Raw genomic sequence first — 18,176 nt, 5'->3', positions numbered from 1 at the left:
ACAATATACAGCCTTGACGTACTCCTTTTCCTATTTGGAACCAGTCTATTGTTCCATGTCCAGTTCTAACTGTTGCTTCCTGACCTGCATACAGATTTCTCAAGAGGCAGGTCAGGTGGTCTGGTATTCCCATCTCTTTCAGAATTTTCCACAGTTTATTGTGATCCACACAGTCAAAGGCTTTGGCACAGTCAATAAAGCAGAAATAGATGTTTTTCTGGAACTCTCTTGCTTTTTCCATGATCCAGCGGATGTTGGCAATTTGATCTCTGGTTCCTCTGTCTTCTCTAAAACCAGCTTGGACATCAGGGAGTTGACGGTTCACGTATTGCTGAAGCCTGGCTTGGAGAATTTTGAGCATTACTTTACTAGCATGGAGATGAGTGCAACTGTGCAGTAGTTTGAGCATTCTTTGGCATTGTCTTTCTTTGGAATTGGAATGAAAACTGACCTTTTCCAGTCCTGTGGCCACTGCTGAGAAGTAAAAATATGCAACTAAAAATATGGCAGAAGAAAAAGAGGAAAGTAGAGTAAGTTTATTGTTTATTATGGAGGCAAAGGATGGAAACTAAAGTATAGCAATAAAAATGGAGAAATCCAAGAGTAAAGGTTTAACCAAACAAACAAACAAAAAAAAGCAGCTAAGAGCATTTTCTTATAAGTATACACTAAAAGACAATCACTGGTTGAGGCAGGGGGCGGGGGCAAGAGGGGGGGCGGCGGTACTTCCTAGACAAAAAATTTCTGTATAAGTAAAATAAAAGAACACATATCTTAGAAAGAAACACAGCATACATGATACACATATTTACAAAACACTACGATACAACTGTTACTGAAGACATCAGTCATATCAATATATATCAATGGATTCAACTCATCTATTAAAAAAAGGCCTTAATTCAGCTTACAAAGCAAGACCAAACTATATACGCTATACACATACTGAAGCCAATTTAGAAAGGCTAAGAATATAGAATGAACAGTTCAGTTCAGTCGTTCAGTTGTGTCTGACTCTTTACCACCCCATGGACCGCAGTATACCAGGCCTCTCTGTCCATCACTGACTCCCGGAGTTTACTCAAACTCATGTCAATTGAGTCAGTGATGCCATCCAACCATCTCATCCTATGTTGTCCCATTCTCCTCCAACCTTGAATCTTTCCCAGCATCAGGGTCATTTCAAATGAGCCAGTTCTTCCCATCAGATAGCCAAAGTATTGGAGTTTCATTTCAGCATCAGTCCTTCCAATGAATATTCAGGACTGAATTCCTTTGGGGTGGACTGATTGGATCTCCTTGCAGTCCAAGGGACTCTCAAGAGTCTTCTCCAAAACCACAGTTCAAAAGCATCAATTCTTCGGTGCTCAGCTTTCTTTATAGTCCAACTCTGACATCCATACATGACTACTGGCAAAACCATAGCCTTGACTAGATGGACCTTTGTTAGCAAAGTAATGTCTCTGCTTTTAATATGCTGTCTAGGTTGGTCATAACTTTTTTGCAAGGAGCAAGTGTCTTTTAATTTCATGGCTGCAGTCACCATCTGCAGTGATTTGGGAGCCCAAAAAAATGAAGTTTGTCACTATTTCCACTGTCTCCCATCTATTTGCCATGTAGCGATGGAACCAGATGCCATGATCTCAGTTTTCTGAATGTTCAGCTTTAAGCCAACTTTATCACTCTGCTCTTTCACTTTTATCAAGAGGTTCTTTAGTAATTCTTCACTTTCTGGCATAAGGGTGGTGTCAACTGCATATCTGAGGTTACTGATATTTCTCCCAGCAATCTTGATTCCAGCTTGTGCTTCTTCCAGCCCAGCCTTTCTCATGATGTACTCTGCATATAAGTTAAATAAGCAGGGTGACAATATACAGCCTTGAGGTACTCCTTCCCCTATTTGGAACCAGTCTGTTGTCCATGTTCAGTTCTAACTGTTGCTTCTTGACCTGCATACAGATTTTTCAGGAGGCAGGTTATTAGGTGGTCTGGTATTCCCATCTCTCTAACAATTCCCTTTAAGAATTCTCTTTAAGAATTTTCCACATTTGAATGAACAGTATGTCATTCAATAAGCATTAATCACATCAATGAAGGGCATTTTTTAACACCAAAAAACACAATTCACAAATGAAACTACAACACATGACTATTCACATACCAAAAAACAGCAATCACCATTTTTAAACAAAAACTTTAGGTAAGTCAAAGAGACATAGAAGGAAAACACTAAAAATAAAAATGGAGATAGACAACTTAAACAACATAATGAGAATTTCACAAATATACATCAAACTCATCTAATAGAGAAAATGCATCTTCCTCTCAAGTACCCCTGGAATATTAAAAAAATAACAAACCATAATATATTAAATCACAAAGAAAATATAAGTTCTATAAAGTAAAAATATTACAAGCAACATTATCAATTCAACATAACAAACCCAGAAAATATTAAAAACACACACACACAAAAGACCCTTTCATCTTTACAATTCTTTTACTAAAAACACTTGGATCAAAGGAGAAATAAAAACTGAAATAAGACAATCTTTGTAAATGATATGTATCTATGGGATACATTTAAAGTAGTAATGAGAGAAAATTTTCTATCACTAAATACTTTTATCAGTAAAAAAATGAAAGAATTAAAATGCATGATTTCAGTTTCTAGTGCAGGAAAAGGATAAACCAAGTGAAAGGATGAAGAAGTAAAGAATAAAAACATAAAGGAATGAGGTAGAAAACAAAAAAAATGGACCTAATCAATACATCAAAATTCTTGTTATTTCTTGGGAGAAAAAACAAACACCAAAGACAAACCATTAGCTACTTTGATCAAGAAGAAAAGGGAAACAGCACAATTAGATGACATAAAGGAAACAAAAGAATTTTAAAGCAGTAAGAAAATACTTTACAGACATCTATATAAATGAGTCCAGTTCAGTCACTCAGTCGTGTCCAACTCTTTGCAACCCCATGGACTGCAGCACACCAGACTTCCCTGTCCATCACCAACTCCTGGAGCTTGCTCAAACTCATCAAGTCAATGATGCCATTATTCTATATACATTATTCTACATAAATAAAATTGAATAAATGAAATCAATAATTGCCTAGGGAGATACAGATTATTAAAACTGACCCCAATAGAAACAGAACAATTTACACTGATGAAACAAAATTATTGAAGAATAAAAAGTAAATGTATTAAAACGTACCATATCCAAAAGGTTTCACAGAGAAATTCCTAAATCTTCGAACACCAGATACTCCCAGAGCTCCATAGACTTTTCAGAGCATTGAAAAATGAAAGAGACTGTCCTAATCCCTTTTATGCAGCAAATTACTACATTGAAACCAAAATCTAGTACGATTTGGACCACAGGCCACTATTACTCATGAACATGATGCAAAAATCCTCAACAGAATATTAGCAGACAGAATTCAATACTACATTGAGAAAATAATACAGTATGATCAAGAGCAATTTATTCTAGTAATGAAAAATTGGTTCAATATTAAGAAGTCCATTAATGGATATTAATAATTAAAAATAAAATTTAAAAATGGATAAAGACAAACAAGTTGGCACTCCATATCCATGAGTTTCACATCCAAATTCAGCCAACTATGGATAAAAAATAAATTCCAGAAAACTCCCAAAAGTAAAACGTGAACTTAGATGCATGCTGTCAACTATTTACATAACATTTACACTATATATAGTATAAACATAACACATATGCACTGGGAAGCCAAAAGATACCTGTGACTCTCTTTACTGTGGTGGTCTGGAACCAAACCCTTCATATCTCTGAGGTACACCTGTATTTATATTCTGTATCTTTCTCCTGTTGTTTTCACACTTTTACTATGAACATAGTAAAAGGGTATACACGTTGTACATGTGTAAATGTAGATTACATGTATTGGGCTTCCCAGGTGACTTGGTGGTAAAGAATCCGCCTACCCATGCAGAAGATCCAGGAGATGTGGGTCCTACCCCTGGTCAGGAAAATCTCCTAGAGAAGGAAATGGCAACATACCCCAGTATTCTTGCTAAAAAGTTCCACAGACAATGGAGCATGGCAGGCTAGAGTCCTTGAGGTCGTAAAGAGTCAATTTACAATTTAGCAACTGAGATGGCATTGTTTCTATATATTGATTTGTATGTCTGTTTCTGTCACAGTACCACACTGTTTTGATTACTGTAGCTTTGCAGTATTGTCTAAAGGCTAGGAGGATTATGCCTCCTGCTTTGTTCTTTCTTCTCAGGATTACTTTGGCAATTTTCAGTCCAGTTCAGTTCAGTTTCTCAGTCATGTCCGACTGAGTCTTTGCAACTTGGGGTCTATATGCTTATATATGTGTATATGTTATATATAGTATTTACATAAACTACATTATTTAATACAGTTTATATACTAAAAATTAATATATTTTTAATAAATAAACTTTGGTCTTGCTTCATTTTTCTATTTAAAAACCTTTGAACTGTATGGCAAAACCAATACAGAATTGTAAAGTAAAATAAAAAATAAATTTAAAAAATTAAAATAAAATAAAATAAAATAAAAACATTTGAAATATTAGTTCTCTTCTGTCTCCCTTGTATATATTCCTCAACTCTACTTCTGATCAATCATGGAAATCAAAGATATTTATTAAGAGCAAATGCACGGATACCTCAGAAACAGTTATATTTAAAATACCAAGGGAGATCCTATTGTAAGGACAGAAGTAAAACAAAAGATGTCAAGATTTTGGAGGATCGGATCTTCAGTATTCTGAAAGTGACATTTGAGTTCGAAAAAGAGGAGCTTCATCTCCTTTTATGTTAGCATTCATAGCTCCCAACCCATGTAGAGAATTTTTAAAACATCAAACCCCAAATTCTTGAGATAAATATCAAGTCTCTGAACAAGGTTTGATGAAATAAAACACACATCAAGAAAACAGCAGCAAAAGAAGAAAAAAATAATTTCATTTGTGCTCTCTTTACGTTTTATTGCTTAACCTATGCTGGTACCAGAAAGAAAGGGAGAGAAAGTCCAGTTTCATTATAGCTATATTCACAGCAATCCCAGCAGGAGTGTGAATAAAATGAATAAAGAAGCCACAAATGAAATGCCTGTGTACCTTGGGAATAATTGCTCAGGCAGAACGTTCCAAAGGCAATTTGCCAAATAAAAAGACATACTGAGACTCCAAAAGCTTAAACCAACGTTTTATTATAATTACTGGCTTTTCTCCATACTTTTTCCATGCTTCTACCTAAGTTATAGTTGAATGACTACATCTAAATTAGACATTAGTTTTCCTGTACATTATAAAATACTGTGACTGATGAGAATAATAGGAAAAAAAATGCTTGCAAAATACATCCTTTACGTATTTAGCGTGAGGACAGCAAGAGGCCAGTCTCCAGCAAATACCTTTTTGGTTAAACCTGGACCAATCACTCAGCATCCCTGAATTCAGCTTCCATATTCATAAAATGACACGATTTTTTGTGTTATTTTAAAAATAACACTTGATTAACTAGAGAGTATAAGCAGTTTTTCATATATTGACTAATATAGCTGTCTCTTTATGCAAACTGCCTGCTCGTATTTTTGTTTATTTTTCTACTTGCTTATCTTACCGATTTATAGGGATTCTTTATATATTCTTGATATTTTAACATCTGTCAGATAAATGCCCATCTTTCCATGTATATAGACTCTTCTGTGAATTGCCCATTTGCCCAGTTCTTTACTATGTCATTGCTTTTCTTCATGATTACACAGGAAAATTAAGTGAGTGCTAATCATTTTTCTCTTTACATGTTGCTTGCTTCTGCCAATCTGTGCCTGGAATTTGCATCTGATAATTAAAGATTTTATTTTTAATTAGATGATACACAGACATAGATAATTCCATACAATTTTATGATAACTTAAATATCTGGCAATACACTTAAATATGACATAAATATAATAATCATAATGACAGTAACAGTCCCTGCCCCAACTACCCTTAGGACGGCTGCATCAGTTGAACAATGTATAGTATCTTACTAACAGTAACATGTGAACTATGATAGAACACCTCTCACATAAAAGTCACTCACAACTCTATTTCCAAATAAGACATTTGAAAAATGACTCATTCACAAGCCAACAAAATTCTCATTTAATTAATAATAATCTGAAAGTTCTCAGAAATCAGCTGTAACTTTAATTTATGACACCCCAATGGGAGATGAAATTCTACCCAGGGATTCCCTATTGCAACTTCCTCTATAGAAATGTCAGCTCTAATGGATTACACCCTCAATCCTACTATTTCACAAGATGAGAAAGGAGCTTTAAGAACCTATGTTAAATTCCCTGCTGAAAAAGACTATTACTTTTCTAGGCTGACTTGCAGAGCACTTCACAAATAAGACTCTCAGGCCTTACTGTCCATTATTTAGAACAAGACAAAATTTCTGTCCTTTATTATAGTATATTTCATCAGTCCCACACTTTTATATGTACTTATTAGAAACATTTTATGTAGTTCTCTACATAATTTACATTTTTCTCATTTATACAATCCCCTTTAATAATGTGACCCAGATTAATATCATCCTAAAAACGAGAACTGCAAAGACTTCACACATCGTTTCAAGAAAGTCAAATTTTTATATATTAGCTCCTAAAAATAACTTAGGTCAGGAAATAAGTACTTGCAGACTGTGATAAGTAGAATGGGCCCTGAAAGATCGTTGCTGTTTAGTCACTAATCACGTCTGACACTTTTGCAACCCCATGGACTGTAGCCCACCAGGCTCTCTGTCCATTGGACTTCCCAGATAAGAATACTGGCTCTAGAAGGTTGTCATTTCCTTCTTCAGGCAATCTACCTGACTCAGGGATCAGAGCCCCATCTCCTGCACGGGCAGGTGAATTCCGTACCACGGAGCCACCACCAGGGAAGCCCATGACTAATCCGCAGAATCTGTGAATGTTACTTTACATGACAAAGGAGACTCTACATGTGATTGAGGTTAAGGATACTGAGACAGAGAAAAGATCCTGGGTTATCAAGTGGGAATCAATTTAATCACATGGTCCCTCAAGAGAAGGAGGAAGCAGAAGAGTGGGCCAGAGAGATATAAGGTGAGAAGAATGTGACCCACTGTCCCTGGCTGTGAAGATGGAGAAAGGGAGCCTGCCACAAGTCAAGGAAAGCAAGAGCCTCTAAGAGCACGTAAAGGCAAGGAAATGGATTCTCCTGGTAGGAACACAGCCCTGTCCCCAACCTTCCTTTTAGCCCAATGAGACCCATATTGGACTTTTAACCTATAAAACTGTAGGATGATACATGTTTCCTGTGGTAATCTGTTGCAGCAGTGACAGAAACCTAGTATCTAGTTTATCTGCAGGGAAACTGCATGCTTTGGAACCCAGCTCCTGATATGAAATCACAAGCGCTACTCTGTGTCAGCTGTGTCAACTTAAATCTATCATTAACCATCCTCAGTCTTGCTTTTCTCACCTGTAAAATGGGGCTAACAGTGCCTCTCTCCTAAGATCATTGAAGGACTTCATGAGTTAATCCACATAAAGCACTTATTTGTACTGTTTCACAGATAAAATGTATACTAAGCACATGTTAACTACTGTTCCTATTGACTTTAATCAATAACTATCTTCTTTTTCAGTCACCCCCAGAAAAATCAAGAGATCAATCTTCCGAACAGAAAAGGAAATGAGCCCTTCTAAGAAGAAAGTTTTGTGGCCAGATCTACAAGCGTCTTCATAATAGTCCCAAGCTCCACTAATCTATCACCCAGTTCTTCCAGAGTCATTCCCAAAAATGAAGGGACAGATGGCTGAAGTCAAAGTGTCACTATGAGCTCCACTCAGTGATAAAGGCTAACTGCGGGGCCTGACAGAAAAAGTGCACAGAGAGGAAAAGCTGTCTCATTAAAAGTAATAGATGTTGCAGAATTAGCTTCCAGTGAAATTTGCCATCACTGGCCTTTTCTCAGCTTATTTTGTATTTATGTTTTTCATTTTCAAAACGCCTGCCCCATCATCTCTTCATGAACAATTAAAATTTTTATTTCACTTGGCCACTGACTCAGCAATATTTACCTAAATTGATATAACCAGGCTAAGCGGCAATTCACATTATAAAGACACAAAGATCTAACAATCGGTAATTTCCACAAAAGGCAGAGGTAAAATATAAATCAAGAGTATAAATGTGTTTTCTGTATCATAATTCCACACTCTACAACAGCTCAAAGCAGTGTCAAAACTCACAGAACAGTGATATAGCAAAGAAAGAGGGAGAAAACAAAACCTTTTATCCAGGAAGAAGTTTGAATACACAGCTTTGAAAACTGTCATAATATGTGTATGGGTTTTAAAAAATGAGTAAAATTTACTATAAAACAATTCCTTACAGCAGAAATTAGGACAATATAAATCAACTATAACTCAATAAAAAACTAAAATCAACCCACCTTAAAAAAGCAATTCTTATACTTTTCCTACAGTAAAAGCAATAAACTTCAAGATTCCAAGCTTAAATAATCCTAAAATTTAATTATATTTTATAAAGTAATTAAATATGCTTCAGCAATAGTATATTGTTAGGCTCTCAAAATAAACACTTTCAGTTAGTTGCACAAAATGCATTGACTGAACTCAAAAATTATTTTTCCACCTTTTCATCATTTCAAACTCTATAGGACTACAGAACCAGTAAGAAGTATGTTTTATCTGAAAAGTCAATAATAATAATATTGTTATTCCTTTAAAAGACATTATTATTTCTTTAAAAGCATTTGTGAGGAGGTCATACCAAGGCAACTGCAGAAGAGCCCACAAAAAAAAAAAATCCAGTCACCATCTCCCCAACCCAAGGCTGCAATGGCAGGGAAGGTGTCTGCAACAGCCCAGAAGCTCTGAGCCCAACTGAGATGAACTGAACCCTATGATGGGGCAGGTCTGAGCCACTCCAGAAGAATTCCCTTAAACTCTGCTTCCATAATCAAAAATACAACTTCCCTCCCCAACTTTCAGTTCAGTCACTCAGTCGTGTCCGACTCTTTGCGACTCCATGAATCGCAGCACACCAAGCTTCCCTGTCCATCACCAACTCCCAGAGTTCACTCAGACTCACGTCCATCGAGTCCGTGATCCCATCCAGCCATCTCATCCTCTGTTGTCCCCTTCTCCTCCTGCCCCCAATCCCTCCCAGCATCAGAGTCTTTTCCAATGAGTCAACTCTTCGCATCAGGTGGCCAAAGTACTGGAGTTTCAGCTTCCCCAACTTTAAATATCAGCAAAAATGGCTCTCCTTTGTCTCATTCAGTACCATACTAGGTAGGTCAAGAAGAAACAAGATTAGTTTGTGGATATGTCCTCAGAGTGCACTGAGCGTGTCCACACATGCACACACAGGTAGACATGGAGAGGCCACTTGGAAAACACAAGGAATGTAGCTCTAGAGCAGAGGTCACACACGCCAAAGTTCTCATGGCCCAGACAAGGAATGTGCTATGTGCAGCAGCTGGGTACAAGCTAATAGGCTCAACAGACAGAGCAAAACACACACACACACACACACCCCACCCCCACCCCCACCCCCACACACACCCACCCTATCCAAAGCATTCAACTTCAAAGAAAACCAGCAGTGCTGCTCAAATGGAATGCCCACCCTGGCCCCGGCCCAGGAACTGCAGCCCATTACAAAGCAGTTGAGTGGCTGAAGAATTAAATACTTACCACTGGAGCTTCCAGGAGTAGAATACTGAGAGGTATCAAGGAATTTCCGAGGTGTAGGAAGGTTTGTAACATCAAGCAGAGGGACAGGAGAAGCATCCTTCACCAGGGAGCTGAAGGGCAAGAACAGCAGTAGTTACTCACTCACCACTTTCTCCAGAATCTACTTACATCCCAGGACATGCCCATCCTTTATTCCCTTCTTTCTCTCATGAACCCTCTTGACACTCTGATTTCAAGTATCCCCCTAGTCTATTTCATAAAGCAGTGATTGTCACAGACAAGTGAATAAAGATGCATTTTAAGGATTCCAAATATTTACATTTTTATCTTTTTAGTTCAATACTAGGTTAAGAAAATTAGTGGATATTCTGATGATCTACATGACCACCTTATAACCAAATTATACCATGCAACTTCAGTACCTCTTTGTTTCTGTATTAAATTTATCAGCAAAGAAAGAGCAAATAACACCTTATTGTGATAAATGAATGAAAGTTTAAATAGTTAAGTCCAGTGTACCTTGTGTTTTTCAAGCTGGAATTTTTATTTGTTTAAGATACACTGGGAATTCACTATGTTTAGTTTCCTTTAAAAAAAAAAAAAGTTCATAAATTTCATCAAGCTGAGAATCACACCTATGAAAGATGATTTAAGGAATCTCAAATAGGTTAATTCAGCATTCGATTGCCCATTTCACCTTTTCCAAAAAGGTCCAGCAACTCATCTTATTAACTTTAGCGTCTCCATATAAACACAATAATCTTAAGTAACACAAAGACTATAAAAAACAAATTTTCAAGATAAGTCCCATTTATAGACATCCGTTAAGTACAAGAACGTAGGCGGTGCCAAGACAAAAACACCAGTTGAAGAAACTGAATCATCTAATCACTCTGCATTTCCAACAGAAAAGCTTCTCTAACTCATGTTCCAAGGACAGACAGGTCAAAGCCATAGCTCTCGGCAGCTTCCAGTTCCAGTAACATCACCAATCACAGTGGCCACGGAAGTGATTCTCAAATGAACTGGGAAGGGAGAGCAGGCAGTGGTGAGCAGGAACAAGACTACACCTTCAAGGAAGCTTCCTCCAAGTGGAGAAAAAAAAAAAAATGTGTGGAAGTCAGAACATCGATGATAGTGACATCCCCACCTGCCTCCCACCACTCCTTTGAAACCAAAGGTATGTGTGTATTCTTAACCCAGGTATGTGTGCATCCTTAAGCAAATTAAAATAAAAAATACATTCTTTCAGAAACTAATTTTTATTAAAGGGCAAAATTATCCTTTATGGTATTATTTTTATTGAATGTTAACAATGTTGACAGCAAGGAGATCCAACCAGTCCATCCTAAAGGAAATCAGCCCTGAATATTCATTGGAAGGACTGATGCTGAGGCTGAAACTCCAATACTCTGGCCACCTGATGCAAAGAACTGACTCATTTGAAAAGACACTGATGGTGGAAATGATTGAAGGTGGAAGCAGAAGGGGACGACATAGGATGAGATGGTTGGATGGCATCACCGACTCAACGGACATGAGTTTGAGTAAACTCCAGGAGCTGGTGATGGACAGGGAGGCCTGGTGTGCTGCAGTCTATGGGATAGCAAAGAGTCGGACACGACTGAGCGACTGAACTGAACAATGTTGACAGCCATCTTTTTTGGCCAGGAGGGTAACTATGACTGTGATTAACGTCTCCCTTTTCACTTATGACTAGGAACAGGGAATCATTACTCAAACAAGTCTCAGCATCTGCCATGTGCTTGGCACTTCGCTCAGGGCTAAGCATCCAAGAAGTATGACTAAGATATGAGCTAAACCCAACTTCACGCATTTCCAAGTGCTGGAATCACTTGCAGACTAACGCGAAACCGCAAGTGAAGAATAAGACATAAAAGTTGCAGAAATAGCATTTACCAGGAATTGAACTGACATAGTTAGCTCCAACAACTCTTCTCCAATATAAAGCTGTAAGTTCCTATTTGCCTACACTATCTTAAGAAAATCTAAAAGAGCCTTCCAATCCACTGATTTGCTATAATCATCTAATTATAAAACCAATTCAATCACATATTTATCCATTCAGCTTTTGTACACTGACTACTGTTATCTTCTCATTTCTTCTCTTCAGCTACCTCTCTTTTACCTCCATCTTATTCATAACTGGAAAATAGCTCTATGCACATGCCTAGCCTCTGGACACACATGCCCAAAGAAACAGAGGATAACCAGTAATGTTAACAGTGCTGTTTCTGAGTAATTAGGAAAAAGTTAATTTCAACTTTAAATAATAGGAATAAGACTTGATAAATGCAATAAGTATTCTCATAACAGAAGTAGAGGAGCTATTTTTAAAGCATTGATAAATGAAGGTATCGATTAACAGGAAATTGAGGTACACAGCCAGAATACTGCCTGCCACAGCTGTAAATGAGGCAACAGTTACTACCTGCACAGTCATATGTATACGTGAGCATACTACACACTTCTGTAGGCACAGTCATATGTATACGTGAGCATACTACACACTTCTGTAGGCACAGTCATATGTATACGTGAGCATACTACACACTTCTGTAAATACAGAGGTGCACACAATTCACTTTAGATTAAAACCTACAACCACTTTCTCAGTTTTAACCTAAAAATATATTTCAGTTAAATATAAGGTGATAAACAGCTTACCATCTTAACTTTGAAAAAACATAACCTGCTGACTTTGTTATCAGAGCCAGAAGGGCCCTCTAACTCCATCAATAAACTCTTAGAAAGTCAATTTACTGCAAAACTATTTTCATAGACTCATTTCTCCTTCTAAAATTTTCCCTTGGGCTTCAATTTTCTCCTTTGTGAACATTAACCCAAAGGCAAGTAACTCTGGAAATGACTTTTGGTTTTTCTCTTCTTCTTTTATGGAAGGACTTGGTCATAAAAGTTCAAAAGAAAGGGGGCACACCCACTCATTTAGTTACTACAGATAGGAAACTCAACAGAAGGTACCTGCTGTTACATATCACATACTGACCTCTCAGTTTCAATTTCAGAAGCGAGAAAAGGCCTGTCCTCATTGTACATTAGAAATAAAGTTGAGAAGTATTAGTAGCCTCAAAGGGTTTTCAGTCCTTCAGAGGACATATTTTTGAAAACAAAAAAATAAAATAAAAACTAGATTGTTATTAAAAGCAATAACAAATGTTGGAGAAAATGTGGGGGAAAAGGAACCCTTATATACTGTTAGTGGGAATGCAAATTGGTATAGCCACTATAGAAAACAGTAATGGAGATTCCTGGAAAAATTAAGACTAGAATTACCACATTATCCAGATATTCCACTTCAGAGTTATTTATGTGAAGAATATGAAAACACAAATTCGAAAAGATATGTGCACCCTACGTTCATAGCAGCACTATTTACAGTGGACAAGATAAGGAAACAACCTCAGTGCCCATCAACATATAAATGGAGAAAGAGAATATATGCATACACACACACACACACGTGTGTGTACACATCTTCTATTGTTAATGTATGTATATACATATACATATTCCTACAATGGAATACTACACAATAATAAAAATATGAGATCTTCCTCATTTGCAAAAACATGAGTGGACCTTGAGGGTATTAGGATAAGTGAAAAAAAGTAAAAAAGACAAATAACTTTAGGATTTCACTCAAATGTAGAATATAAAAATCAAACAAAAATGATCAAACCAAAACAAAACAAATAACATCTGCCCGCAATACATGAGACAGCAGTTTGATCCCTGTGTCAGGAAGATCCCCTGGAGAATGAAATGGCAACCCACTCCAGTATTCTTGCCTGGAGAATCCCATGGACATAGGAGCCTGGCAGGCTACAGTCCATGGGTTCGCAGTCAGACACGACTGAGCAACTAAACCACCAACCACCACAGAGAACAGAGTAGTGTTACCAGGGAGAAAAGAGATAGGAGGAGGACAAAACAGGTAAACCGGGTTAGTTGGAGGGTGATGGATGAAAACTAATTTGTTGGGACTTCCCTGGTGGTCCACTGGTTAAGACTCCATGCTTCCAATGCAGCAGACCTGGGTTCGATCCCTGGTCTGCGAACTACATCCCACATGTTGCAACTATGACTTGGTACAGCCAAATAAATAAGAATATTTTTTAAAAGGAAAACTAATTTGTTGGTGATGAGCACACTGAAGTGCACACAGAAGTCAAAATACAACGTTGCAGACAAGAAACATACAACACATAAACCAATGTTGCCTTAAGTAAAAAATATTAGAATGTCAACTAATGTGAATTGCTTCTAATTAATATGAATCATCTAAATGGCTTTATTTTCAAAGAAATATTAATAGAAACTACTTTTCTTTTTAAATATCTATGTGGTCTCAAATTTTAAATCAATTCAGAATCGTTCACAACTGACTTAAAAAAAGAGATGATACACATAAATCTTTCTAGAATAAGATAGCACCCATCCTCCCAAAATCAGAAACTGTATATTGTAACTGAGTGCCTTGATATTTAATAACCACATGGTGGCAGCCAGGAAAATTATAAAGCGAAATTAACCACACCAAAAACAACCCCCTACCACTATAACCCCTAGGACTTTCTGGCCATTAAACATCCATCCAACTAGGAAGGATCTACTTCAAAATGTGTATCGTTTCAGTATCTCAAGACATGAAGTCTTTTTCTTTTTTTTTTTAAGAAAGGTTAGCAGTGCTAACAGCTTATTAAATGTTTGCATTTTAATTAGAACTTATCTCTGTTCCTCCATTTAATAATAAATATGTCCACCTATATCCAAAATTCACAACAGCAGCTCATTTGGTTGATTTTATTGTCAAGCTAAAACTTAACAGAAGTGATCTGACCTCTAAGTTGTAAATCTAATAACTAATATATTCACCCTATAAACCAACAGCTGGTGCAGGACCTGTCAAAGAGCAGGTGCTCATAAAAGTTGGTTAAATCAAACTCAGCTAAGAATGATCTGTCGAAGATAATGTGCCCTGAGTGAGAAAATGTAACAGAATAATGAATCAGGAATGCGTTGCATGGTAATTCTCTATAGTTCTAAGATCTGCCTGAACATAGAGAAAGAATCATGAATGATTCAGGGGGTAGAGAAGTCAGAAACACTCATGGTATCAAATGATAACCCAAGAGAGAAGACATGCAATTCAAAATAAAGTGAAGCTAATATCTAAGAAAAGAGGGAGGGAGAAAGCCCTGAAAGATAACAAAACAGACACACATAAAAAGGAAAACAATTTAAAGACAAAATAGGTAGGGAGCAAATAATACAACAGAGTCAAGGACACCCTTTATGCATCCAGGGACAAATATGGTCACTGAAATCCATGGGTCTGAAATGTTCTCCCCAATGAGCTAGAGTGCCCAAGGAAGCAAGATCAAATCAAGTATTAAACCCAGGATGCATGCAAGAAGTAAATGGACTAACCATTTTTAAAATAATACTTTATAAGATGAAATCAGTAAAAAAGTTAAGTATTCTTTTTTTTGAAAATACAAAGAAAATTTAAATAAGCTTCCCTTGTGGCTCAGAAAGTAAAGAATCTGCCTGCAATGCAGAAGACCCGGATTCAAACCCTGGGTTGGGAAGATCCCCTGAAGAACGGAATGGCAACCCACGCTAATATTCTTGCCTGAAGAATCCTATGGACAGAGTAGCCTGGTGGGCTACAGTCCATGGGGTCGCAAAGAGTCAGATACGACTGAGTGACTAAGCACACATGCCTTTCACAACAGTTAACAGAAAGGAGTCTTTCCATCCCTACAAACACACAATCATGTAGACACACAAAAATGTACACACGCTTTTTCAACAGCCTCTGGATCACCCTGTATAGAACATTAAGCCCTAGGTTCTCTGTGCCTTTGTGTGACTTCTTTCATTTTCTCCTACAGTAGAAATCTGTTGCTGGGTGTTTGCTTTTGGATACCGACAACTGGAACAGTCTTTGCATTTGGAGAGACTCTCCATGATCTGGGTCAAAGCAGGAAAAAGAGGGCAGTTCTTCCCGCTATTCAAGTTGACATGTCTCAGGCTCCAAGAACTGGAAGCTTCCAGACTACGCTTTGAATCTTGAGGAAATAAAGAAAGAGGGAAGTGACATTTAGAGATCATTCACCTTGAAAATTCAGCAATTGCGGGCATGATGTCACAACCTGACCAGACCCTTCCTGTGGCTTGCCTGTGATGTACACCCAGCTGCTTCATCTCCCTTGGTCCCTCCAGGGTTTTAGAGCCTGTCTATAGAAACTCACTTTCCTTAGATTCTGTGACCTACTTGATAACTTTCCACTAAATTTCTTTCCTTGTTTATTACCAGGACTGACTCTATTTGCAGTCAAGAATATTGGCTAAAACATCATTCTCTATAATAAAGAATATGTTTTATTTGCTTCTGTCTTCTCTGACTTTTCAATATAAAAATCTTCATATATATCTAGGTTAATAAACACTAAATTAAATGAATTAAATATACTTTCTCTATAATTATTAAAATCCTTCTGATTGATCTTAAGAATTCAGCATTCCTTTCCATCTCCAGCTTATCCATATTTCCCAGTCTCTACTAACTTAATATAGGGATATAAATTCTATTTACTGTTACAGAGTATTCTTTAATCACACAGACCTTCTTTTTCAAAAAGAGTTTTCAGCTTATATTTCTGATCAAAATATTTCAAACTATTACAAAAAATGTTTCAGTTGTTTATATGCAAATTTACATATTTAATGCTGTGTAGTCAGTCCTGGCAGCAGTTTCAAACTCCCTACAACTTTATTGTTCTCAAGCTGCTAATTCTGGTTCCTATCTTATAGCTCATCTTTGAACATTTTTCTCAGGAAAAGAATTCCAGGTTTGTATTCTGTGTTAATTTATATCTGAGAACGTCGCTGTGTTGTCTATGTACACTTGGCTGGATATAAAGATTTTTGGTCCCGACCCTTTTCTATTCCTTGTAGACTTTGCTCTGCTGTCTTCCAGTATTTTATGTTAAGCAAATCCTGGTGAGCCTCACTGTTTGTTGCTCCTTTCTGTTTATCAGGACTAGTTTCAACTACATATAAACAGAAGACCCAAACAGCCATGACCTGAGTAAATCAGAAGGATTTCCTTCTTGTCATATAAAGATACAAAAATCCCATTCAGAGGTATAATGGAGGCTCCATGTCATTAAAGAGTTTAAGACCTGATTTCCATTCTCAAGGTCACCTAGTGTCCAAGACAACAGCCCCAATCCAAGTCCTTGACAGGAAGTAAAGGAAGGCAGGTAAAGGGTAAAAGAGTGAGCAGACCAGCTTTGCTGGCACCTCTGGAGAATGTTCTTGTGAGTTCTGACTCAACACCTTGCAAGTAGAAGTCTCACTAATCACCTTCAGGTACACAGAAGGACGGCAGCAGGATGGAAAATGTAGTCTTTTAGCTGGATATATGGCCACCATGAACAAAACAAGAGTTGCCATTAAAAAAAGGAAGGAGAGGGGACTCCCCTGTTGGTACAGTGGATGGGTATCCACCTGCCAAAGCCGTGGTCCGATCGCTGGTCCAGGAAGATTCCACATGCCACACAGCACCTGAACCCTCAGGCCACAACCCCTGAAGCCTGAGCACCTAGAGCCTGTGCTTCGCAACAAGAGGAGCCAATGCAACGAGAAGCCCAGCCACCGCAATAGAAAGCAGCCCCCACTCTCCGCAACTAGAGAACACCCACGCACAGCAACGACGACAGCACGGCCAAAAATAAATAAAGAGTAAATGAATAATTAAAGAAAATAAAGGTGAGAATGGGTTGGGTGGGCATATAACTATCTTTGTCAGAGCAGGGAACATAATTTTTCTCCCTGGTGCTTATAGTATTTCTTTGTTAAATTCATAAAAAGCTTTCTGATTCTATCTAAGAGTCAGTTTTTCACTAATTTTTACCCTGAATCATTTTGATTTGCAGACCAAGGTCTTTTTTTTCTGTTTCAGAAGGTTTCTTTCTTTCCACTGTAAGTACTGCCACTATTTCTCTGTGTATCAGTTTGCTAGGGCTGTCATCACGAAGTACCACAGGCTGGGCAGCTTCAACAACAGAAATCTGTTTTCTCACCATTCCAGAGGTGAGGAGTCAAAGAACAAGATGTTGGCAGCGTTGGTTTCTCCCGAGGCCTCTCTCCTAGGTTTGGAGATGGCTGTCTTACCACTGAGTCTCCACATGGTCTTCCCTCTTCAGAAGTGTGTGTCCAAAATTCCTCTTCTTATAAGGACACCAGTCATGTTGAATTAGGACCCATGCCAATAACCTCATTTTAACTTAAATGACCTCTTGAAAGACCCTAGCTCCAAATTTAGTCACAGGTTCTGGGAGTTAGGATCTC

At 37.6% G+C, this 18,176-nt stretch overlaps 1 protein-coding gene across 1 annotated transcript in view; it reads right to left on the bottom strand.

The window, feature by feature from the left end:
* Window positions 1–18,176, bottom strand: part of EXOC4 (exocyst complex component 4) — an 824,501-nt gene that overhangs the window by 750,294 nt on the left and 56,031 nt on the right. Inside the window, exon 5 of the mRNA XM_040260893.1 lies at window positions 9,774–9,883. Coding sequence (XP_040116827.1) covers window positions 9,774–9,883 — 110 coding nt within the window. The remainder of the gene's footprint in view (window positions 1–9,773; window positions 9,884–18,176) is intronic.

This window comes from Oryx dammah, unplaced genomic scaffold, assembly GCF_014754425.2.
Source record: "Oryx dammah isolate SB20612 unplaced genomic scaffold, SCBI_Odam_1.1 HiC_scaffold_18, whole genome shotgun sequence".
Taxonomy (NCBI): domain Eukaryota; kingdom Metazoa; phylum Chordata; class Mammalia; order Artiodactyla; family Bovidae; genus Oryx; species Oryx dammah.
Note: the sequence above shows the minus strand (reverse complement) of the source record. Positions and strands in the feature narration are given on the sequence as shown.